This window comes from Falco cherrug, chromosome 9 (assembly GCF_023634085.1).
Source record: "Falco cherrug isolate bFalChe1 chromosome 9, bFalChe1.pri, whole genome shotgun sequence".
NCBI lineage: Eukaryota > Metazoa > Chordata > Aves > Falconiformes > Falconidae > Falco > Falco cherrug.
The window spans coordinates 42,688,435-42,712,867 of NC_073705.1; the positions used below are offsets into that span (position 1 = coordinate 42,688,435).

General features: G+C 38.4%; 1 protein-coding gene across 5 annotated transcripts in view; it reads left to right on the forward strand.

Moving 5' to 3' along the window:
* The window catches only part of CCSER2 (coiled-coil serine rich protein 2), a 73,379-nt gene extending 59,729 nt beyond the window's left edge, over positions 1 to 13,650 (forward strand). For 4 of the 5 annotated variants that reach the window (XM_055720466.1, XM_055720462.1, XM_055720464.1 and 1 more), the window contains one exon: positions 8,452 to 13,650. In XM_055720466.1, the coding sequence (XP_055576441.1) occupies positions 8,452 to 8,546 (95 nt within the window). In that variant the 3' untranslated portion in view covers positions 8,547 to 13,650. Of the gene's footprint in view, positions 1 to 4,605; positions 4,646 to 8,451 lie in introns of all 5 variants that reach the window. The other variant, XM_055720465.1, reaches the window with a different exon arrangement.
* Positions 13,651 to 24,433: the final 10,783 nt, after the last annotated feature.

The window sequence follows — 24,433 nt, forward strand, 5'->3', positions numbered from 1 at the left end:
CGCACTGTTCATCTCGTAGTATCCTCCTTTCTCAGGCAGATTTACAGGCATACACAATAGTCTGTGGCTAACCAAAACGCTTCCTTCAGCCAGCGTATAAGCAGCTACAACTTAAAGCTTCATAACCGTTATTAAATGCTGATTTACTTCAGCAGTTCTTCAGGCAACCCTGAGTAGGCCCTTGTTTCCAGTCTTGTCTTAACATAAATCTTGCTTGCTGCATTTCCCCTTTCTTTTTCATGGCTGTAATATACTATCCTGTTTGTGTATGTGTCCCGTTTGCTCATAAGTCTGCACGCGTGCATATGTGGATGTATTTACATATGTTGTGGAAGTACATAAAAATGTTGGTATAAATGAAAGTATCATTTTCATTGCCTCTTAGAAGAAGTTTCCTTAACTTTTCAGAATGGCTTTCCTGAAACTAATTTCCTCCCCACCCCCCCTTGGTATTTGTTGTAAAAAAGGCTTCTAATACATTGAAGTGGCTGTTGCAAAAATTGCATGATTTCTTAACATTCCTTATGTGCTAGCTACGATGTGGGCTGATATAAGATGCATTTGTTCTCTTGGCTTGGATCTGCAAAACAAAAGACAATTGCTGATTTTAAAACTGTATGCTTACGTAGACATAGAGAAATGGTAAGTCTTATTTTGTGCTTTGGTATTGCATTATAAACAGATAATTGTTTGAAGAAATATAACTAGTTCATAAAGCTAAAGTTATATTTTTAAAATGTACTGTAATTTGAGAATTACAGTGTGTTTGACTGCCTAGCAAAGCCCAAGAGTGTATTTGGACAAGAAATAAAGGGGAAAAGTAAAATTATGGAAATCAAGTTAAGATTTCCAGGGCCAATGGAGATTGGAAGAGTAACCTGAATCTTGAGAAACTTAAGCTTACATTGCAATAATCCTAATTTATTTCAATTACAAGAAAAAAATACCTTGTGAAGTAATCTGTAAATGGTGTTTCAAATACTCTCTTGATGTTTCTGTGACAATGTTCATTTAAGCAACCCATCAGGAATGCACAGCCTGTTTCATAGGCTTTTCTCTATGCAATCGAGGTATGTGCTTCATTTTCCTGTGGTGTTTGATGTGGAACTTTGTGTGTGTGTGTGTAATGAATGTAGAACCCCCAAAGCCAATCATCACATCTTCTCTATCTGGGTAGAGGCCCAGCAGTAGTGCAGCCTGGCTGCTTTGCTGTCCTGTCCGCAGGGAGTCGGAGTTTAAGATCAGTTTTAGACCTGAGTGGCATATAAATGTCACGGGTTTGGGGCTTACTGATCGGAGAGTTGGAATAGGAGGATGGTGTCTGAACTGCCAGATGGGTGCCTCTGGTGTCACATCATTCATGTTGACTGCTTAACTGAAGAGGAAAACTTGGCTAATCTCTTAGTAGTTCTGTAAGCCCCCATCTCATTCCTCTGCTAATGGCAGTAGCTTCTTACTCAGGGATTCTGTAGCATGCTTTTATTATTAAAGCAGGTTGGATTTTATTTTTTTTTTAGCATAAATCTTACATGTTAAATTCCACGAATTGCTAGTAAAGGAAATAAAGCAGATGAAAACTGGCCTTTGACTAATTAACCTAAATTATAAATAACCTATTGCTTAGGAAAAGAAATGTTTCCTGTAACTGAGTGATCCTACCCTTTTTCTGTAAATTTTAGATTTGATAAAATAGTAAATACTGAGAATAAGAAATACGGTATAAAATAGGAGGTTTCTTGGATGTTTCTACTGACACTCTTGCAAAATCAGCCGCTGCATGAGGAGTCTCATAAAGAACATTACTAGGTGGTCTTTCTCCTTATTACTACTTCCCTTGGTTCAGTGGTTTTAGGTCTGCTGGTTTTTGAGCTAGTATGGAATGCCCAATATGGGATTTTGAGGCAAGTGGGGAGCTGGGTATCATCACCGAGAATAGGAATAATAATAAGAAAGACAGCCTTAAAGTCAGTGTTAGTTTTCTTTTGCAATATTATAGAGAAGGTGATGGGAATGTGAAGTATTCTCAGTTCTTGTTTGGCTGTGGTTTGTGTCTGGAGATCTTGGAATTCAAGCATTTCTTCTCAAACTTCTGGATCCTGAACCTAAAATATCATCTGCGCTTGGGAATACTGCAGGTTTCTTCACTATGCTGTTAGTAGCTGATGGATACGTAGATCACTTACGAGCACTGTAGGTTATGAGGGTATAAATCTGTAAACAGTATTACATCATCTAAATATATTACAGTATATAAACAACTAAAAATAATTTTACTGTTGCTGTACAGGACGGGTAATATATCCCTGCTACATAATATTACAATACTGTAATATGCTTACAGTTCTTCTCTATTAGCACCAGTTGAATTGTTAGCATGCCTACTGCTTAAATTCCCTGTGAACTTACCATATTGTTGCACTTTGTTAACACACTTTAGAATTGGATGTTTTGCACTTTTAATGAAAATTAATTTTTAATACTTTCACATTTATTAACTTCATGTTGTTTCAACAGCCTTGGAAACAACTCAGCGTTTTGTATTTCATAAACATTTTAATAATGGTACATTGATTTTTGTTATTTTTATTAACAAAATGATATGGTGTTTATGCCGATAATTCCCGTATGTGTCCTGAACGCAACTCTTATGTAACGGTCCTTTTATTTTTCTCTTGGTTATGAGATCTAATTTGATGACAAAGCAAGCTTTCTTCAATACAGTTTAGAACTTCAGCATTTGTATTCTGGAGCTTTAATGATGCAGCTCTAGAAACACAGCATTTAGAATACATATTGTCAATGAACCAATGAAAAACTCTTGTTGTAATAAAAGAATATTACACCACTATGCCTAGGCCCCTAGCCCCAAGTGCTTCTCCAAACAGAAACACTGATGAAAACTGTTTTGTTACTCAAGCGTTGCAGTTGTTCACATCTCCACATACTTTTTCCATGAAGTGCACAGTACTTAGACTTTTTGTATCTAAGGATTAGAAGTGAAGATAACATAAGAATTCTAGCAGGTGACACATAGTTTTTTATCATGAACAAGAAAGCTGCTGTATGCACATCGACTAGAACAGGTCCAGGCTTTGATTTTTCATGTTTTTGTGGGTTGTTTTTTTTTCTTAACAAAGGTATGTTGCTTCACAGTATGAAATGTTTCCAAAACCTTTATGACTGATTCAGGTTCATCGTAGGGTGTACAGTGTTGGTGTTAGCAGAATGAAGTTGCTTCAGGTATTCTTTTGGAAGTTCTACAATTCATGTTGAATCTCCATCAAAATATTAAAAATGTCCTGGAAGCATTACATTACTGTCCTTTGTACGTAATTATTTTTCCTCTGAGAAACAAGTCTACATCTATGTGAAGAAGTGTCTTAAGAAAAACTCTCTTCTCCAAAGTTGGGTAGTTGCAGGTTGGACTACAAAAGAAGTATCTCTTGTACCGAACTAAGTATATTTGCCAACAAAATTTTACATATGGTCATATTTTTCTGTTTGCACATATTTCTGTATTTATGGATGAAATGCCTGTCTTGATGTAATTATATATTAATTTCAGTATTTTTTCTTTGAGAAAGATGGTATTTTTATTTAAGTTGGGGATTTTATACAGACTATGCAGGAAAAAACCAACAATACGCTGTATTAGCAATTATTTTACACCCTCATGCTGTGGTGAATGGTGGTTTTAAAAAGGGGGGGGGGGGTGTTGAATTATTTGAAGTCATATTACATACTGTGGAATCCTATTTTACAGTGTTGAAATATGGGGATAGTATAGCTAGCCAAAAGGGAGAAGGGGGGGGAAAAAAAAAAGTTCCAAAATGAAGGTATTGGCAGATACTACAGATTGATGGTGTGAAATATTGATTTTTTTTTTTTTTTCCAGAGACAGAAAATGAGAGCTTTCCCATTTAGCCTTTCAGCAAGGCTGTGTCTTCATTTGAAGGCCTGTGAAATGATAGCTTATCCTGTGCCAAGGCAGTGAGATAAGGGGTGTCAGGAATGATCAGAAAATGAAAAAGTTCCGTGGCAGGGCTTCCCTTGCTCTGTTCCCCCATCCAAAAAAAAAAATAAAAAAAAAAATTAAAAAAAAAAAATGTAGTGATAGTTTGGAGTCTCTTCAAGCTCATGAGTTGCTAGGAAGATGGGTTATTAAACAGTATGGGCAACACAATCAGAACATGTAACACAGTGTGTCTTATGACATTGGTGTTCATTCTCAGGTATCTAACTCGTATGTGCGTGGATGCAAATATTATGTGTACAGTTGTAATCATACACACAAATTCTAGTTACAGCTCTAAGCAGTATTTTAAGTGTAAGATATTAACTGTGTTAAAAGACTTCAAGTTATAAGAGCACAGGTATTCTGTGCAGGTCTTGCTATAAATATTTGTTCTGCATTACTTCAACACTATTGCTACCTTTGTTTCTGGAAGGTGGATAAAAAACCAATGGGGGACATGGTAATCGTGAATGAAATGGTTATAAGTTGCAGTTCTGTCATGGCAATTGCTCATTGTTTTGTCTTGGTCCTCTGACATCATTGTCCTTGTCTTTTTCTTGTCTCTGCTTTCCCATTATGCCATTGGCAAGGAGTTGAGAAGTTAGTCCATTACTTCTGTGATAAAGCGTGGTACAGTACAACTTCAGATTTCTTCCCATCTCCTCCTCACACATTTTCGCTTTTTTTTTTTCTATGCATGATGCATGTCTACTGGAGATGTGCATGCAATTCTCAAATTTCTCATTGCTTCACTTCCCTCATTCCTCAAAATACTGCAGGGAGAAAATGCCTTTATTTAATTCTATAGAGGTATTATATAGGGAATTGAGATGGGGATCGAAGTTAGAGATACAGAATAACCAAAGCAAAAGTGGTGATATTGCGATAAATATCACTGTCATGACCACATCAATTTCACTTCTTTATCACTTCCTTATCAGTATAACATACTTGAATCAGTTTTCCAACACAAAGCTAATATGATCTCAGTGGTTTAGTAACAGCATAGTAATGGTAATCCTCTCTGTGGATATGTTGTCATTTTTCTCTGGATGATGTAACAGCCAGTTTTACTTGAGAGAAATAAGAGAAAAGTGTCTTAAGCTAATGTGGTGGGGACTGTAATTTAGTAATTTTGATTGGTGCATCAATACATGCAAGTCTCTGAAGCTCTTGCCAGTGCAGAAGAGTCTGTTTCTTGTGCAAAAAGGAGCATGTGCAGAAAGCGTTTTGTCTAATGTACTCTCGGTTTGAGGAGAACTAGTTTTCTGCAGTTATATTGCAGTCAAAATGTTTTAGAGTCCAACTTCACATTTTAGGAGCATCCCAAAGGAATGTGGATGCTTCCTCCCATGGATATTTTCTTTATGGAACAAAAATAGAAGTGTGGTTAGCGTGACAGTCTACACCAAGTCATGGTTTGACCCACCCTGAAGTATTACCGGAAGTATACTCAAAACAATGCAGGTGTCAAGACTTCCATGAAGTGTATTACTATGTCTAGAAGGTGGAATGCTTCTTTATCTTTCTATTCCCCTTCCTTCTTGTGATGGAATTTACCAAATACTAGTTCTTCTCCCGACTGGTGATTTTGACTAATAACAGGGTCATAATGTATTAGGACTTCCCTAGTAAAAGGAAAACTTGTGTATGAGCAAAGATGTAAGCTATGGATGAAGGTAACGCAGTTTCCAGTGTTAGGTGCCTTGTGAACTGTTGCTTGCGTATTTTGGAAGTGGTGTTTTTCTGCTTGCAGTGTCATCTGATTGTTAATGCATATAGCAAATGGAAGAGATGAAAATCTGGAATTGTGATGATTGGACAGACTTTGACTAAGTAGAAATACAAAATTAGAAAACAGTACAGTACTTAAAACAGCTTGGCAAAAGTGACACCATAGCTGTAGTGTCCTCATAATTCTGAGCATGTAGCTGTTTTCTACCTCTGAATTTCTAACTTTCTGGATGTTAAGCTGCTTAGACCTTTTTAGGGTATGAAGGATAATGAGGAAAATGTGTATTTGGCTATTTTGGTATGTAAAAATGCAAAATTGTCTGAGTGGAAAAGCTCAAATATTACCTAGTTTTTGTTAAAAACCCTCAAAATAGGTTATTGGAAGCTTGCTGTTTTGCTCATTTCAGATGTTTTTGTGTTTAACTCAACTTCCCATACAAATCTAGTTTCTTCTCTAACTTGACAAGTTTTTCATTTTACTGATTAGTATAACTAGGATTATTTGGTATAAAGTTAGGATTTCTAACGCTCAGATGAGATACTTAGCTGTGTTTTTGAAGACTGGCATGTAGAGACCCTTTCTAGGTGAGGAGGGAAGTTCCCTGACAGTTATTTTTATGTATTAGAATTTGACATAATACTTTCTGGTATAAATGTACTAATTTTGTACTTCAGGTAGGATTAGGAAATTTGATTTATTTGTCGAAATATTTGTATGGGAATCAGGTATGCTTTGGTTTCTGAATTCATTTTTAGCAGTTTTGTTTTGCAGGTGAGGTCTCAAGTTAATAAATAATTTTGGCTAACATCTGTCTGTCAACTTCTAAGCTCAAAGGATAATGTCTTCTGTAACCCATTACATAAACACTGAAAAATGACAAAAATATCTGGAGGATTCATTTCCTTTTAAGCTGTAACTCTCTTAATATATTGAATTATTGTATTTAGTACTTCCTTATTGTAGGATTGCTTGGTTAAGAAGTCTTCACAAAGTTAAACTAGTTTCGGTCACATAAGAAATAATGTTTTGATATTCATTTGACACCATTTTAAATTATTTTTTCTTTTTTTGTCTTTTCCTTCTTTCTCTTTCCAAAACAATCGTATTCAGACTACTCAATATATTTGCACTTACCTGTCTATGACTTGCTGATGTCATTGGTCCAGTGTAGATGTTGCCTTTGCTTACAGGTAGAACTCTGATATATTCTAAAGGGAAGAACTGCTAATAAGTTAAAATTAGATTGAGAAACCTAGGTATTTCTGTCTTTTTTTTTTTGGGGGGGGGGGGGGGCGAATTTTGAGGATTCCATGTTCAATAGTAATTCTGTTAGGGAAAAATAGAAGAAAAAAAAAAAAAAAAGAATCCTGAGACATGCTATTGTCCTGAAAACGTAGCAGGACTTGGGCATGCACATTTATCATTGCGTTCTTCCTGTTAATTCCAAGAAGAACTAAAAAGACCAGACAAATAATTGGCTTTCTTATTTAGAAATTGTGAATAATTCAAGAGAGCAACTGAAGTAATATTTTTTAGTCAAATCTCTTAAAGACAAACATTGCTTATTTTTTTCTGACTGTATTTCACTAGTAAACAAATGTTATATATGCCTGTTTACTACGTACATGCAATCTGTCAGTTGGTAAGAATTCAAGTAGTTTAGGGATAAGACTAGCTTGTAATAGTTTGGTTCCCCTCCTTTACGAAGAAAATGAGAAAATCATCCCAACCTGAAACTTGCTAAAACTACGGCTTGTTTTAATAGGTTTGGGGGTTTGCCGTGAATTGCACAATCATTAATAATTCTTCTAAGGTCTTCTAAGAATACAAGTTGGAGGTCTAAGATATGTTTGTGGAGCTAGTACACACAATAATCTTCAAAGTCTTTTTGCAGGGAAGAGCAAAGAAAATAGAAGTGACCCAGAAGAGGTACTGGCAGTTCTTTTGTCTGATCCATGTCTGATTAGATTGTACCTTCTGATAAAATGTCAATTCTTCATTAAGTTATCTTTATCCCTCGGTTATCAGTGCAGTAGTATATGAACTTTAGCTTCACGTGTACTCTGTTGTACTCTCTTGCTGAAGATGGCTTCTTTATGAGCCACTTTGAAATCCATTCAAGATAAAAGTTACGTAGGTCTCGTCAGTAGCCTATTTACAACACACCTGTATCAAAGTTTCTGACCTCAGTAAGGCAAGGAAAATGCACTGTAAGTTCATGTGGTCCATTAAACTCTCTTCCTACCGTACAGTATGGAACACTGACAAAAATTTGGGATAGCTAACTTGAATATGCGGCAAACAGAAATTCAAAGATGGATACAGCCTGATAGCCATTGCATTTGTTTATTAAGCACTTCAATCAGAATTGATGAGTACTCACATGCCATTCTTACTGCAGATTTAGGTGAAACCATCAACCATGCCTTTTTCATGTTTCTTTTAAACTAATTATTTTCTTTTTTTGTCTTTATGTTGTTGTGTATTTCAGTGCTGGTATACTTTTTTCCATTTGAGTTACAAGTTACATTTGTGCGCGTCCCATGAATCATCCTGTTTTGCCAAAGTCAAAGTTTTTATTTAAAAAAAAACAACAAACAGATATACAGCCCTTATCAAGCATCCAGTCAGCACACGTTGGATTCAGAAAGTTTTCAGGTGTTTTCTTTGCCTAATATATTATTATATTTTCTCTTTACAGCCTCAAGTACTACAGCCTTCCAGCAGCCTTCCCAGTTCCACAGACCTCGCCCAGGGAAAACTAATAAAAATGCCACATATCGAGGCCCACAGTGAATATCCTAAACATCGTCTGCATGAAAATAGCAATCATCAGAATCAAAATGCTGCAAATGTCTCCCTCACAAATAGCCCGAATGATGTAAACTCTTTAATGAGCATACAGTTAGATGTAAAAGAAGAGAATGCATCATATTTGGAAAATTTGAAAAATAAAAATACTGAAGACCCTGGAGAGGTGGCTAGTAATAAAGAAGGTACATTACCATCTCGTTCCTGTTCTCATGATGCTAGAGAGGTGCAGACTGAATTAGCTGTGAAAAGTCAACTCTTGTTCACAAACCAGGCTTCTCGGCCAAAGACTTTAAGAATCGCAAAGCCCCCAAATGCTTTAGTGCCTCCTACGATGGCCGTTCTCACACGATCTGCAAATCATTCCACTGCTTCCAAGGAGCGTGAGCTTCTACCATTAAGTAGTTCAACTCCGCTACAGCCAACGTCTGGTCAGGATAACCTAAAGGGTAAACAGAGTCAGAAAGTGTCTAAACTTCGCCCACCGACTATGTCCTTTGTTAAATCTAAGCAAATGAGCAGTCAGAAATCCACACCAATATCTCCAGAGCCCCAGAACACCTCTTTGAAGACTAACATCCCAAAGCCACTGGTACAGAGAAAAGAAAATGTGCAGATACAGAATACCAGTTTGCATTCTGGGGATAGCTTACCCTCTAATCGGCATTCCCGCCTCCCTAAACCAAAGACACATTGAGAACGTACCCACATATCCTTGAATGATGCCATAAATTAAACTACTTCCTGTGTTTTGACTGCCTTTGAGGCTGCTTTATCTGCAGCTTGCAAATCCTGAGTGAATATTAAAAATAGCATTTATCTTCAGTGTTTGCATACTCCATCCTGTTATGTTCTGAGGCTCATGTTACGAGTTGTGCAGTTTTTCTTGAGAGTGTTTTATTATAATGTAGGTCTGTCTTAAAGATTGTATTGCCCAGTGATTTTAGTAATCAAGCAAACACTGAAGTCTGTGGTGACCACGAATACCAGAATGCTGCACTGTGTATTTCAGGATAGCAGAAATTATTTCTTACCTCTGTTTGAGTTATTAGACAATGAAATTACTATTTGGTTTAATTTCTTGATTCTGAGTACTCGTTAGGTTAGAGTGGTGGAAAATTAGACTTACTAGCAGATGTTTTATTGGCCATAATTCCTACTCTGTATTCCAGAGGCCTATGCAAAAATCCTTGTATTTATCATTATCTCAAGACTGACATATTTAATGTTATTTAATCTATTGGGTTGGGTGGGTTGTGTTGTTTTGTTTTGCTGTAGTCTGAAGTTGCTCTATTTTTTGTTTATCCCATTTTCACTGTTCACAGACAATAAGCAGATTTCACAGGGTGAAATGGATCTTCTCTTTTAAGCATCATCATTTGCTGAAAGAATGTGGTATGTTTTTATTGTGTTGAATAGACACATTACCGGGTAGATTGTTGAAACGCAGTGCTAGGGATACTTGTGCAAAATCTTCCAATATAGGCTCTTACAAATTGTTAAGTAGGGAGCCTCTGGGAATAAGGGGTCCATAACACCTACGTCAAGGTTGCACAACATGCATTTTAATTAGAATTTTAACTTTTATTGTACTGCTTGTATTTATTGATTTCTGTTTAATATTGAAAGACTCTGAAGTACCTGAGTTGACGTTTTGCACAAAATCTGCCATGTGTGTAAGGATTTGAAACTATTTTACAGAATAAAACTTGTATCAAAATAGCGACTATTTTTTAAAAACAAGAAAGAATGAATTAGCCCCACTTATTTGCTTTGAGCAATCCTATTATGTCCTAATCCAGAGCTGGTGCTCTTAAGAGTTTTTCAGAGATGTTTATTTTGGGTTTGAGTTTTTTGTATTTTTTTTTTTTTTCAATTTTTAAAGAAGTGCATGATAACTGGGAAGGAGCTTTTTGGGGAAATAAAGCAAAAAACATTTTTCTGCTTTCTAGGAGAAGTATTTTTTCTGAAAGTGGTCTGGAAATATATGCCCATCGTGGTGCAGCTATATGGGACCATGAGACATGTCCTGTGAGCGAAATACATGCCTATCCAGTGAGGCTTTCCAGAAACTTAATGTTATGTCCCATTTCCTTTTTTTCCCCTTCTTTCCCATCACTGTCTCTTGGATGTTACAGATTGGGCTGGGTTTTTTTTCTGGATTTGGTTTAGCATCATCAGCAGAAGGTTGTTACAGTAACTTCACTCAAGATTTGTTCCTGAATAGCATATAATGTCAGTAAAACAAAACATAGTCATAGTTTCTTCTAGGCTTTGGCTATAGGACTTTGGCATATGACAGTATTTTCTTTGAAAGGATTAAAGTGAATAGGTACAGACATTTCATAAATAATTTCAATTTCTGTAATATAAGCCCTTTGACTAGGGGTGTTCTGATGGATACCTTAGTTGGATGGGAGAAGGAAAAAATACAATTCTCTCACCTAAGTTTCTCAGTCCGTAACTAATATCCAATAAAGTTTTTGGATTTGTCACACTGTAAATTCTTTTAACTGACAATGAAATGGAAAAATGAAAAGCTTGGGGGGAAAGCTGGGGGGAGAGGTTCTGTTTCAGAACTGCTTCTGTCAATCTGTAATAAGAGACCTGCAGGACTTCCTGTTAACGGGGGCAAAGACAATGTAAGCAAGAAGTAACAAGAGTGACATTAATTGTTACAGTTGATAAAGGATCAAATAACTGCAATTCAAGACTGCTGTAACAATTATTCTCCAGGAAAAATTCTTTCCTTGAAAAGCATTGAATTAGATGGCCTTCAGTGTAAGCATTTACCTTCCATAAGAAAATAAAACTGACTTTTTGTGTTCCCCAAAACTAGCTCCTGGCAGCTAACTGTGTTTCTCAGGAGTTTAAAAACTGCTAAGGGAATGATCAGATTCCTGTTTTGTGTTCTGGTCCATACAGATTTCTATGGAAGGTGGGGTTTTTAAGTTTACTTTCCTTCAATAGAAGCTGATTTTATTTCTAGTTGTATATGATTTTGCATAAAAAGGTGACTTTCACTTGATGCTATTTCAACAAGATTTCACTATGAATTCTTTTGCTTCTTATTCTGGAGGTATCGCCAGCCTGATTTAGTAATGTTAAAATTTTTATGTTTACATGTAAAAGTATAGATATCTATCTATCTGCACCCTTACTGAAAATTAAAGAACGAAGCAAGGAGATGATCAGGATTTCATAAAAAAGATAGTTCTTAGTGTTGGGTTTTTTTTTCCGGAAGAACAAAAATTTACTTATTCTGTGGGTGGTTTTTTTTTGGTTTGGTTTTTTTTTTCTGTATCAACGGAGCATGAGTAGATTCTGTTCCTTGTTAGGGCATTTCCCCATTTTATTCTGACAGATTAGCGAGACATTGAACTGTAGACAGCAGGATTTGATGACAGATTCTAGCCTGAATTGTATTTGTATTCAACTATTAACCTTGCATCCCTCTAAGACAACTACATATTTTGGCACTTCAGTCTTTACCAGGGAAGGCTCTGTTGCATGTACAGTAAGTCCAGAGTATGAGCAAAGCCTGTCAGTAGATGGGTAACTGGAAGAGAAGTAATGAAGTTTGAAGCTTCACTTCAGTGAGGACGGGCGTTAGAGGGAGATGGATAAGAGGGCGCTGTGTAGAACTTATCGAATGGGATTAAGTAAGTATTTTCAGGTAATTTATCTACCTTACGGAAGGTGCAGATATATCATCAGTACTGGTGCAGATTGTTGGCAATTAAAGGATATGATATCTTCAGGGTTTTTTTTAGGTTTCTAAAACTTCTTTTGCCATTTTTTTGTTTTTGATTTCTCATTCTTTTGTGAATATTCACAAAAGTATTAAACTACTGTTCCGTATGTGTGTACAGAAAAAATTATGCATTTTAACAAGTGAATAAACACAAAAGAAAAAAATGGAATTGCACTTTAAATGAGCGTTATTGCTTGGAGTTGTGCCTAAAATAATCTAGATGCCTCCTGCTGTGTGTGGCTTTTGTTTGAAACTAATTTCCCTGCTAGTGTTGCTGTTTCCAAGGTATCATCACATCACTTTCACAGAATTGATATGCACTCTAGCATGTTTAAAAATATTCATATGATGTACTGAGTTTTTGTTGTGCAATGACTTTAATTTAACTGTGGAATTTTAATACTGATGATGCAGCCAGATTATTACCTTCCCTTTCCCTGAAGCTAGCACTTCCTACTGCCAATCAAGGCCGATGGCAAAACTTCCCTAGGACTAGCATAGCCCTTAATGATGTTCCCAGCATATGTTTTTGTTTAAGAAGTGCAATATTATCTCTTAGACTTTCTTGAAATAATCACAAAGGCCCTGAAATTCCAAACAGGTGCTGAATCTTTTCATAACTTCCAAAAAATGTGGGTTCCTCAACTTAACGTCTCATAGCACTGAGACTAGACATAGCAACTAGATTGCATCATACGTCAGTAAAATTCATTTCATCCTCGATCTGAATGCTGATTTATTGTAATGATGCTAGAAAACTGAATACCAGTTGCGTGATTTCCTTTGTTTGCATGTCACAGCCATATGCACATTATAAAGTGTCATACTTGGGTAGGTTGCATGTTTGGGGGGAAATATTTCTGGTTTTGCACAGCACATAATCTTCTTAATATGGACATTTTCTTGCCATACAAATGGAAATCGGTTCTTGAATTGGGCTTCTGTAGCTATTCTCATTATAGTGGCTTCTTCTGAGCAGAGTGGATTTAATAGATGATCCTGGTGGTAGGTCTCAGTATAGTAATCTTACAACTATGCTATCAAGGAAATTCAGTCACTGTTGTGGTAAAGCTGCTCACTGCCTACTTAATTGTAAAAGCACCACAATAAAAACAATATAATTCCAGTGTCAGTGAAATCTTAAAATACAATACTAGCTAAAACAAGAGGTACCCTTACTCTCTGCTTTGCTGTTTTTGTTTTTTTAACCCAGGCCAGAGTAAATACTGTATATTGGAATTTGCTTGTAAATTTGATTAAAAAACCTGTATGTAAAAATTCTTTCCTCAATGTTGCTCTAGTGAATAAAAATAAAAGTCATAATTCTAATAAGTATCCATTTCTCCTGACTGTTCACTTGTATGTTTTTTTTTAATTGTGCAGAATTATAGGACTGTAGACAGGAAATTTTGGGGGAGGGGGAGATTATGCTTATACTTGGAGTGTTTTCTCATGGAATGTCTTTCTCCACCAGACTTGCAGGCTTTTAGCGTCAGACTTCTTTTTAATAAAAGAAAAAAAGACATAGAGAAGCTAAACATTCTAATGCATTGTTTCCAGAGGAACAAGGACTTATGTGGCTAGTTTTAAAAGGTATGTTATTTCACCTGTAGTGCTCAGCTGAGAAAAGTATTTATAGTTTTCTTATGCAATTAACTAGTTAAAGCTATCACCATAAGAGACTACTTTGAGAAAGTTATTTCCCCACAGGAGTCTAAATCGATAGAACGTATGCATGCATGTAAACGTTCATAAAAACCTCCAGACTGTGTATCAGTATTTTGCTGATGATTTGAATAGTTCCTTATTCTTGAGAGAAAAGGAAATCAGCTCACTAATTCAATCCGGCCTGTTTCGGTAGGTGGAAGTTCAAGTTTGAAATCTCAGTCAAAATTTGGGGGACTGGTAAAGGGACAATCCTGGAGTTTGAAGTAAGAACATTTAAGAAGTGCTGCAGATGGGTACTTATAAACGTTAAGGTTTTGTTTTGAGCTTCAAGATAATCTCTGTAGACTTTCACAGGTGTTTGGGGTTTTTTTGGGGGGACGGACGGACGGGACTCCTGTGTAGGGTTTCCAAGTTCAAAAGTGTGTTAGGTGCCTTCTTCAACTGAGGCCTCAAAAGGCAGCTACGTATTGTGGATCCTCCTGCCTTGCGGTTTTGCTGGGTGAGTGTGCTCCTTGTTACTTGGTGGACAAGACTGTGTTACAGTCCTGCCGTTGTGATCATCAGATGTTAAACAGCTCATGCAATGACCTTGTAGATAGTGTTCCTAAAAGCTGTAATTCATAGCTTCCCTCTCTTCCCTGCCTCCTCCCATCCAGAAGCAAAGGCCTTGTGGTAGTGATGAGCAATGTTCTGCTTACGGGACTAAGAGCAACAGTCTCCTGATGCTGGAGCAGTTCTGCTGGGAGTGGCATCGGGCAGAACGCTACGTGTGAGGAGAAAGTGTTAGATGTAAATTTCTGACATTTCCCTCCTTTTGCAATCCAGAATCAATACCCTTGGCATCTTTCCTCGTATACCAATGGTTTATTTTTATGAGCATGGTTGAATGTGGCTGAACCACGAGACTAGTTAATATCAAAGCATATGTAACATCAACCAGATTTATGTGTTGCTGCTTTCCCTATTTATGAATGTTAGTCGCTGTTGTGAATATTAGCTGCTCTTTCAAATAATTGACTTTTAACAGAGAACATAAATGCCAGAGCTCTAAAAATGAGTTACTCGAGTATTTAGTGCTAATCAGTCAATCTGAAAAGTAAGAGGGGGATTTTCTGTTAGGAGTTACAGTTGTTTTCTCTGAAACCATGGGCAGTAAGGGTCCTCAGCTCTAGTACAACACGTGGGTAGGTCTGCGTGTTTGCTTGAAGTCCTCACTGAATATAGTGGGAGTTCTTAGTATGATGCTAAAGGCAGAAGTAATTGCCTTACATAACAGACCAGAAACTCCGTTATAAGAATAATTTTAAATTTGGTTATTCCAAAGCAGAGGAGAATCTGAAAACTTCAAAGCTGTTCAAAATGCTCCCTTAAATCACAGGCTCTGAAAATCACTTGAGCTATTGGAAACATTATGTGACAGAGGCTAACTTTTAAAGCCTATTACAATGCAAGCCTCTGAAATAACCTGAACTAACAGGCATTTAAAAACATTGCAGAGATGGGCCACTCCAACAGTTACTTAGGAATTTTTTTTGGGGTGGGTTTTTTTTTTTTCTTCTCCTAATTTTCCATTAAAAAGCTGCAATTTGGGAGAAACATTTAGATTTCAATGAGGCTTCCCATTCTGACAGAATATGGTTCTCTTAATACCTCTCCAATCAAAACAATTGTTTAATTTTATTTTGAAGAGATACATCATTATCTTGCGTGTTACAGTTAAAAAGAGAGGCACCCTTCAAAATCAGCCTGTCTAAATTTCCCTAATTTCTTTATCATCAGCATAGAATAGCTTTTGTGCGCACACAGTGGTAAGTTTAGGGATGGTAAATAACGCTAATTTAGCTATATTTGAAGTGTACGCATAGAAAACCTGGGAGCCTTTAAAGACTGGGATCACTTAGTCTGATAGATTTCAGTGCTTGGTAATATAAAAGTCCAGTGACTCCTACAGTTCTTTATCCCATTTTAATTGCTACTCCATTTGACAAACTCTGCTAATTATCCCATGCTGCCTTTAGTTTCTGTGCCTAGGTTTCTTCATGTATAAAATGAGAATAATACCCGTGTTTGCAAAGTCAAGACTTGCAAGGATTCTATGCTGACAGCATGATAAAAATTCCCTGAGGAGATGAGTCTTCCCTTTTTTTCTTGGACATAGTATTAGTCTGCTTGCATTTGTCTGCTTAGGAGACTTCAAAAGCTTGAGCTATGTACAAAGATAAGTTTTTAAAATAAGATAAAGTTCTTAAAGCAATTTCTTGCAAGGCAAATCTTGTGGACCTTATTGGAACTACGTTATTGTTACCAGATCCAGTGAATTGCCATCTTGCTAGAGTTCCACAGCAGTTATTTGCAGGGATTCATTAAGTGTAAATGAGAGGGAACGGTTTCTCTTGTGAGTTACATTGCAGTACAGTGGACAAAATCTCTAAAGACGTGTAAGGAATTACTCCTGGCAATATGTATCCCAAAGAGTACGCTGACAGAGTCATGGGGTAGTAGGAACCCATGTCCCCATCTTCCTGGAGGATCCCAAAAGTGTATGTCATGTTTATACAAAAAGTTGTGAGTTTGTGGGAGGGTGTTTTTTGTTGTTGTGGTGGTTGTGGTTTTTTGGGGTTTTTTTTGTGGCTTGTTTTTTTTTAATTCCACTCACCTTTGGCAAAGTGAATTAAGCAACTAACTTCTGTGTTATTCAGACTACTACAGGCAGCTCTGGTTTCAGTCCTGGTTTATAAACCCCTCTCAAGTTCTGTTCTGTAAAGTGGGTTGGTGCTTTGGGGTTTGTTTGTTTGCTTGCTTTTTCTTTTGTACTACAGTAGCAACCCTAGAAGCCCTTAATCACAGGTGAGAGCCTCTTGTGTGAGATGTACCAAACAGTAGTAGCGAAGTAGTTACTGCTGCAAGATGCATAACAGAAGGCTGTCAAGCTGAGTTGATCCTGTCAGGATCTGAACTTATGTTTCTAGAAAGTCTATGATGCTCAAACCATATGCTTATAAACTGTTGCAGATCTGGTGTTACTGTGCAGGAAAGCTTAATGATGCACAAGCTCTCTGCTAATAATACTCCTGTACATTTTATGCTGGCATTCAATTTCTTAATTCAAAAGAGTTAGTTACGGTCTATGTGTGTGCATTATATTAATGGCTATTGAAAGCTCTGTGTGTTGTGTAGCATTTCAGGGACATGCAGGGTATTGAAAAAATACTCTGTATTTAGTAGTTTGTATTTATACGTGCAAAATACCTATTTCCTTTAAAATATGCTTCTAATGATGCTTTTTTTTACCTGCTTTGAGGGTCTTATTTTTCTCAACCAGTTATCTTTGACAGTCATTATTCTGTTGTGTAATACTGATTTCACACAAATGTATTTCTTTTAAAGGAGAAAAAGGGTCATGGGGGTTATTTTCATGCTGCAGTATTATGTGTCTTACAGCGATGACACAGAACACTGCATCACCTCTGTTTTGCATGTTTCCTAGAGTCTTATCCTGCAACGTGATTAGTGTAGGTACAAACTGAAACTAAAAAATTTGAGGGGGCATGTTAGAAATATACTAATGATCACAGGATAAATGTTATAGAGGGGCTTTTCAGCTGTTACTGTAAGAGCATGTGTCTCCATGTTGTGCTAACTGCTCTAAACCGAGTAGCAGTTGCACAGACCTTAGCAAACGTTTTAGTGTCTGCAGGGTAAATATCAAGGTCTAGTAATATGCGCTTTCTTGGTAAAGCACTTGGAGCTTTACTGGCAGAAAAGGACAAGAATTGAGTGTTATTATTTCAGTTGTAAATGCATAGAAAGCAGGTGGGTAAAAGCAAGCGAGATGACATGCTTATTTTGGGAAAAAATCCCATGGAAAAATACTTCCATCTACTCCCTTTCCCTCTTCAGATCAGCTTAAAAGAGAATTCTTTTTTTTTGGTCTGTTTCGATAGCGAAAACTGCCGTTCTTGCCCTTCCGCCACCCCGTCACAACACAGGCAGAGGGCTGGCCTCTCGCTCCTGTGAACGGGAGAGGGCAGTGCAATGCAAGCAGCTGGAAGACCGCGCGTTTGTAACGGGAATTCCTCTCTCCGTTAAAGCACCTTCCCAGCCATAGGTGGGGCCGTGTCTTTTTGGCTAGCACAGACCGTTTGTCTCCACCCGGTCCTGTTTGCTTTGATGGGCCAGCCCCAAACTAGGCAATATTATTTTCGGAGAGCAGAAGCAACGTTGCTCAGTAGGAAGAAGCAATATCTGTTTGGAGGCGGAGGGGGTAAAACTGATATCGATAACCTTAGCAAAAGAAGCTGTATAACCTGAACTGGAATCACTTCGTTGTTCTTACCTGCTTGGTCTCTGTGACAGGTTTGTCTTGTTTCAGTCAGCTGTATTTATCGTTCAGCTCACTGAGTGCTCAGGTTGGAAATCTATAAGGGGTATGGGAGATAAAGACTAAATGCACAAATGTGTTTGCAACCCCAAGCCCTAGTAGAAATCTTTAACTGCACTTTCAGTGCTTAAACGTGCCCTGAAAAGAAAATCCTTCTTGCCTCGGAAGAGGTGTTTCCCTTCACTATATTGCAACACTTTTTTGTGCTGGTGGTCACTGTTGGAAAATTACTTGAGGAAAATATGTGTTTTCTTTCCTGTCTAATTGTGCATGACATTTACTGTATATAGCACAGATCAAAGAATCAGAAATCACTATCGCTGTTAGGTCCTCAGTTTTCAGTGTGCTTTAAATGAGCCTGATATCTTGAGCATCCTTTCATTACAACTATAAAAAAAATTACTCACGCCTAAGGTTCCTTGATCTGAGTATCCAGTAGGTAACAGTTCCTCCTCAGACCTTCAGCAATGGAAGCTATCCCTTGTGTTGCCTGCTTATACTACCATGTTTCATTTCCCAGCAGTCTTGGTTGTCTGTTGATTTGTTCAGATTTGCACCTTGACATGCAGAGGCTATAGCAGTGAGCAGCCCCGCTGCAGTAAGCCTTCCATTCTGCACAGGAGGAGGTTTTTACGTACGAACATGTTTAAGAACTTGGTTTGGTTTGCTTACCATTGAGAATGCACTGGAATCCTATAAGAATATTTAATGTGGAATAAACCCAGGGATAAAGATTAATTGCATTTTATTTTTGTGAAACATGAGGCCTGTTGTGCTCGTGTTAATTTAAAGATAACATTTCTACAAGTAGAGTGAGTATGAATTAAGATTGGAAGAATTGAAGAATTACATGTTACTGCCCTTAATTAAGATAGATACAAGCGAGCATTTTTTCAGGGAATTAAATTAGTGATGTATTAGACCTGGGGCTTTACGTTGTGACTTGTTTGTTTGATTTGTAGCTCAGGGAAACCTTGGACTCAACTGTTTTCACTACCAGTTCTGCTCCAGTACACCATGAATAGATTCCTAATGACCCCTTAAATGGAACTGTTTGAAAATTTCCCTTTGAAGTAGCTTGAATCTGTGTTAGCCTGTCTCTGCATTCTCATACAACTTTTGCTTTTTAGTGCTTATTCAGGTTTTTTTTTTCTTGGCCTCTTTTCTATGAAAAAATTCTTATTTTGACCGATAGCAAACGAATCACTCATAAATGACAATTTATGTTAATTTTAACAATACACAATCAGGGCTTTATACCTTGGGTGTAAGCTTTATAGAAATGCAACATGGTACGCAGCAAACAGGGTTTCTATTGCTAAATCTGTGTGATCTTCTCAGTGTTTTGCACCATTCTTGAAGAATAATGCAGTTTTTCAGACTGAATCCAGCAGAGGGAGTTTTTTGGTCTTTTTTTAAAAAGTAACAATGGCTTCTTCTCCTATGTTCCGCAGATGTTACGATATGAGTTATTGTTGGTACATACCAGAAGCATGAAGAACAGGTGGGCAGTGCTGACTTAACACCATTATAAACGGTTTGACAGTAGCTGTTGCAGGCCTGAAGGAAACTGCATTGCTGAAGCTGCGTGAAAAGGCTGTAACATCACATCTTGTAAAATCTCTTGAAGGACTGGCCATGCAATTGCCATGTTTGCTGTGCAGCTGAAGACGGTGCAGACTCACCTAAGATTGCACTAACTTCAAGACCACAAGCAGGACAACTGTGTTGCTAACTATGCCTGTCCCACTCAAATCACAATGTGTGGAAGTTGAAAAAATAAATTGGCTCAGGCCGGTGCTAATTTAGACACCTGTTAACCACATCGTATTCTGGCATATATGTGCCTCATTTCTATTTCCCCTTTCTGCCCTTGCAAAACAGACCATGGACAGCAGGGCAGAGCTCGCAAAGGCAATTCTTCTTTAAATTCTAAAGGAAACACACAGATGTAGAATGTACCTAGCCAAGCTGGAAGATCACTATGTGTATGTAGTTTTCTAACAAAAAGGAAAACGAGGCAGTGGAAGAATCATTTTAATATTTTTTTTTTCCTCTTGCCTGCTGTATCAGTGATACAGCTCAAAGTGGTACTGGTGCAGGGTCTAGAAGAAATGATTCAGTTCTGTTTGCTGAAGTATTTTGACTCCATTTCCAGAAGACTGTTGCTTCTCCTTTGACATGTCCAGTTCCACTATGGATCTGATCAGTCTTGTCCAAGTTGGGAGAAGTGTGAAACAGCTGGGATTCTGCAGCTCTGCAGACATGACCATACCAGTTTAATCCTTTTCCTGTTTTTCCCCTAGGGTGTTTTTGTACATGTACATAGGCTGTTGCCTGCTATGGATCTCCACGGTACACCTAGCTGCTTACGTATGTGGATTCCTTTTATTTGTAATTTTATATATATATATATATAATATATATGTATATCAGCCTTATAACTTTGAGCATTATGCATCTTTTTCCTTCCTTTTTTTTTTTTTTAAGCTATCTGCAGACCATTTGCTTGCCCCAACTTTTCATCTCTGCATCATTTTACCTGCTTTTCCTGTCAGTCTCGGTTACATTTGGTCTTGGTGCTTATTTGATTATTGGTAGCTACTTCCTTGTTCCTCCCTTCAATAGTGACCCATGGGTGTTACTGAGTTCATCTTTTCATCAGGTAACTACAGAGGACACAAGCCCTTCAACAGCAGAGTGCAGGCTGATAATGAATTAACCTCTTACTAGTGGAACCAAGGAAATCACTTTTCGGTCCTGAGACCGCTTCTCAGAGATGTTTGCTTGCTGTCTGAAGCCATATTGTCAGCCACTGCGCTATCAAAGGTATGGGAATAATTCTTCTCAGCTTTGGGGTTTGGTTTGGTTTGTGGAGAAACAAAACACATGCTGTTTGAATTCATTTTAAGTCAGCTATTTGTAAGTCTCTTTAAAGCTGCAGCTTTGATAAGGATTCCACCTCTGTTTTCTTCCTTTAATTTGCCCCATGAAAACATGCATGAGCGCTTGTCACACCTTTAGCACTTGCCTGTGTTGTGACTGAGTGCAGCTGAGCCTGCTGCTGTGGCAGGGAACCTGAGGGAGCTCCGCTGGAAGGGCACAGCCATGAATCCCATAGCAGCTGGCCCAGCTGCCAATAGCTTTGCGTAGAGCTGTGGCCTTTCTTTTTTCTTTGCTCTTTTTTTGGAAGGTAATGGCCATGGGTCAAACAGGCCATTTCCCAGGATGGTCCATTTATTCAGAAGTGTTTTGGTTGCTTGGTATGTTGGGTTCCTTGCGTTCCTCTCGTTTTGGAAGTATGTTTATTCTGCACAAAGGTAATGTGCCTTCCCTACCATGATGGAAGATACATGGATATCTCTGGCCGTTTGCCCGAGTGTTGAATGTCCTGCAGACTTTATTTGCCTGTTCAGCAGTTACTAAGTTGGGTGCAGGGTAGTACTTTGGCTTTCTGTTGGTTCCAATGACCACCCGTCACGACTGACCTGGTGAGTCTTGTGATGCTGACCGTGACCAGCAGCACCAGTGCCAGGGATTACAGGAAACTCCTTCCCACAGCCCGGGGCTGTCTCTTCATTTTATACTTCTATGACATTTTTGCGATCTGTGGGCTCACCCTTTGCAGAGCTTGTGGCTTTGCCTAAGGCGATCCTGAGACTTCTGTGATCCCTAGGAGCATGTTAGGCCTTGTTAGACTAGAAGGGAACTGCGCATCGAAATGAGGTCAAAACATGCACCAGCACGGTGCTGCCTTCACATCTCTGGAGATTTCTGGAAGGGGAATTGTCACTGCTAAGCATTGGTGGGTGATGGGCCCCAACCACAGTCCTCGTTGGCCTGAGGCCAGCCACCCTGCAGGGAGCCAGGCCGGGCCCGGGGGAGGCAGCCAAGTCTCCCCTGTGCTCTTGCTGCACAGCCTTGGCGGCCATTTTGTGTGTGCGCCGCCGGCCATTTTGTGTGTGCGCTGCTGGCCATTAGAGACACTGCTGTGGGGCAGCCAGGTGGGCCAGGCACTGTGAGGGAGGGACTCAAGATTCTTGGGGCTCTCAAGAGGAGACTTGGGGAAATCCCACCTGTGCTGTGGAAAAAGCTGGAAATAAATGGCTGGTGGTGGTCCTGGGGATGCCTGGAAGAGCTGCTTGCAGGTCTGTGGTCTTGAGGTGCACGGTGCTGTTGTGCAGGGTTTTTTCAAGTGAAAATGTACAGTGGAAGCACCTGGTATTGAACCAGGCTAGGACAAACAGATTATTGGAAAGGATTACTGTGTGTGGGCGTGATTCATGTAGGGTTTGAAAGGTACGAAAGGTTTCTTGGCACTTTTGAATGGCTGTTAGTTTCCTCCTCTAAATAATGGGAATGAAAAAAAGAAGTTGCTCAGTTCTGAAAAAGAAAATTGTTTTCTTTTTCTTGTCCTGGTGCCCCAGATGCTCCATGGAAGCCAGTTCAGTTTCCTTTCACTTTCAACAGCATCGATCTTTCTGGTGACACTTGTGTTTATTTCACCACCAGCTAAATGGGACCTCATGGATCCTTGAAAAGCTTACCAACATGAGTGCCTTGATCAAAAGATGCTAGTTTTCCCTGTTTGTGTGCCAGCGCTTTGTTTGAGCTAAACAAACTACTGAATGTCAGACTTATTGGCAGACTTGGAGTTTTTGCTGGTTTATCTCTGGGGATGGAGCTGGAGACAAAACTCTGACCCAGCATCAGTCGCCTGTGCTTTAGTGGTTTTAATTCTGCAAACAAGTGATCTGGTGTATGCAATAGAGCTGTTGTTGGGTGTCCTAAACCAGAAGGTGGAATGATTCCTGCCTAATGTGAACATTCAATGGACTTTCACACTGTATTTGTGTAAACGTTTTTGTGTCATGTTATTTGCTCATGCAACAGCCTCATTCTTCCTTCCTTTCCACAAGATTCTGCCACAGAAAATCAAATGCATTTGGTTTCTCGGATACAGTGAACTTGCTCACTATTCTCTGATAGGTTATTACCAAGTTGCGGCTGTTAAACTTATGGATGCAACCACTTTTAGGTAGTTTCATGGGCTTTGGTACTAAATGCTTTGCTAAAACCTAAAAAGGTGTTACTTTTGACAATGCTGGTGATACTATAGATGAACAACAAAGATGATTAATGCATCTTTTGTAAACACTATCTGTTACTAATCTCTTCGTGCTTCTGCTGCTGGCTGAATATAAAAATTGCCCGCTGAGGTCCGTGCTTCAGTTGGTGCTCCTTTGGGGTCTGATAAGTGTGAGGCTCCTGAGCTAGTGCTCATTATTATTAATTAATGAGCAGCTCTGTTCTTGGCAACCTGAGGCATAGCTTCATGAATCAAATGCTAACTGTGCTGAGATGATCAACGAGGAGAGGGGTCTGTTGCTTTGTAAAACCAGAACCAAAGTTTTATAATAGACCTAATTTTGGGGTTATTTTATTTGTAACTTAATAGCTATATGATCAGCCATAAAAGGTGTCCCAGTAAGATCCATTTTCTCTTGACAACTTTTGCCCTATGATTGTCCTTCACTTCCCATTTGAATGATTGGGAGACAGATGCATGGTTTTTAATTGGTTTTTAATTCTCCTCAGCTCTGGGAGGTGGTGGCTGAACAGGTCTCTAATTTATTTATTGACCTCTGTTCACAGCTCTGAATTATTCTTTTAGCAGCCTTTATTGCTTCTGTCTTTCTTATTGCTTCTGTTCTTCCTCTGTCTTATGCAGGAAGTTGACATGATTTCTTTTTTGAAAGAATTAATAGAAAACAGCAAGTAAAACACCAACAGAGTTTTGAGCTGGTACTCAGCTCAGTTCCCTTCTGCCTTTTTCCAAAAGCCGTACTTCGGAATGAGCATATATTGTATGAAGAAGCCAAGGTCTAGTCACTTCTGGAGCAGAGAACTGAAGGATCAGATTGTAAATTCAGGCTTACTAAGTGTTTGCTGAAGTTCTTCTACCAGGTATTAATATCCTTCTGATAGACTATAGTGGCTTCTGTACCTGCTGTTTATCATGTTGCAATCTGAGACCCATAAAGCTGCTACCTGAAGCTTGTTTTGAAG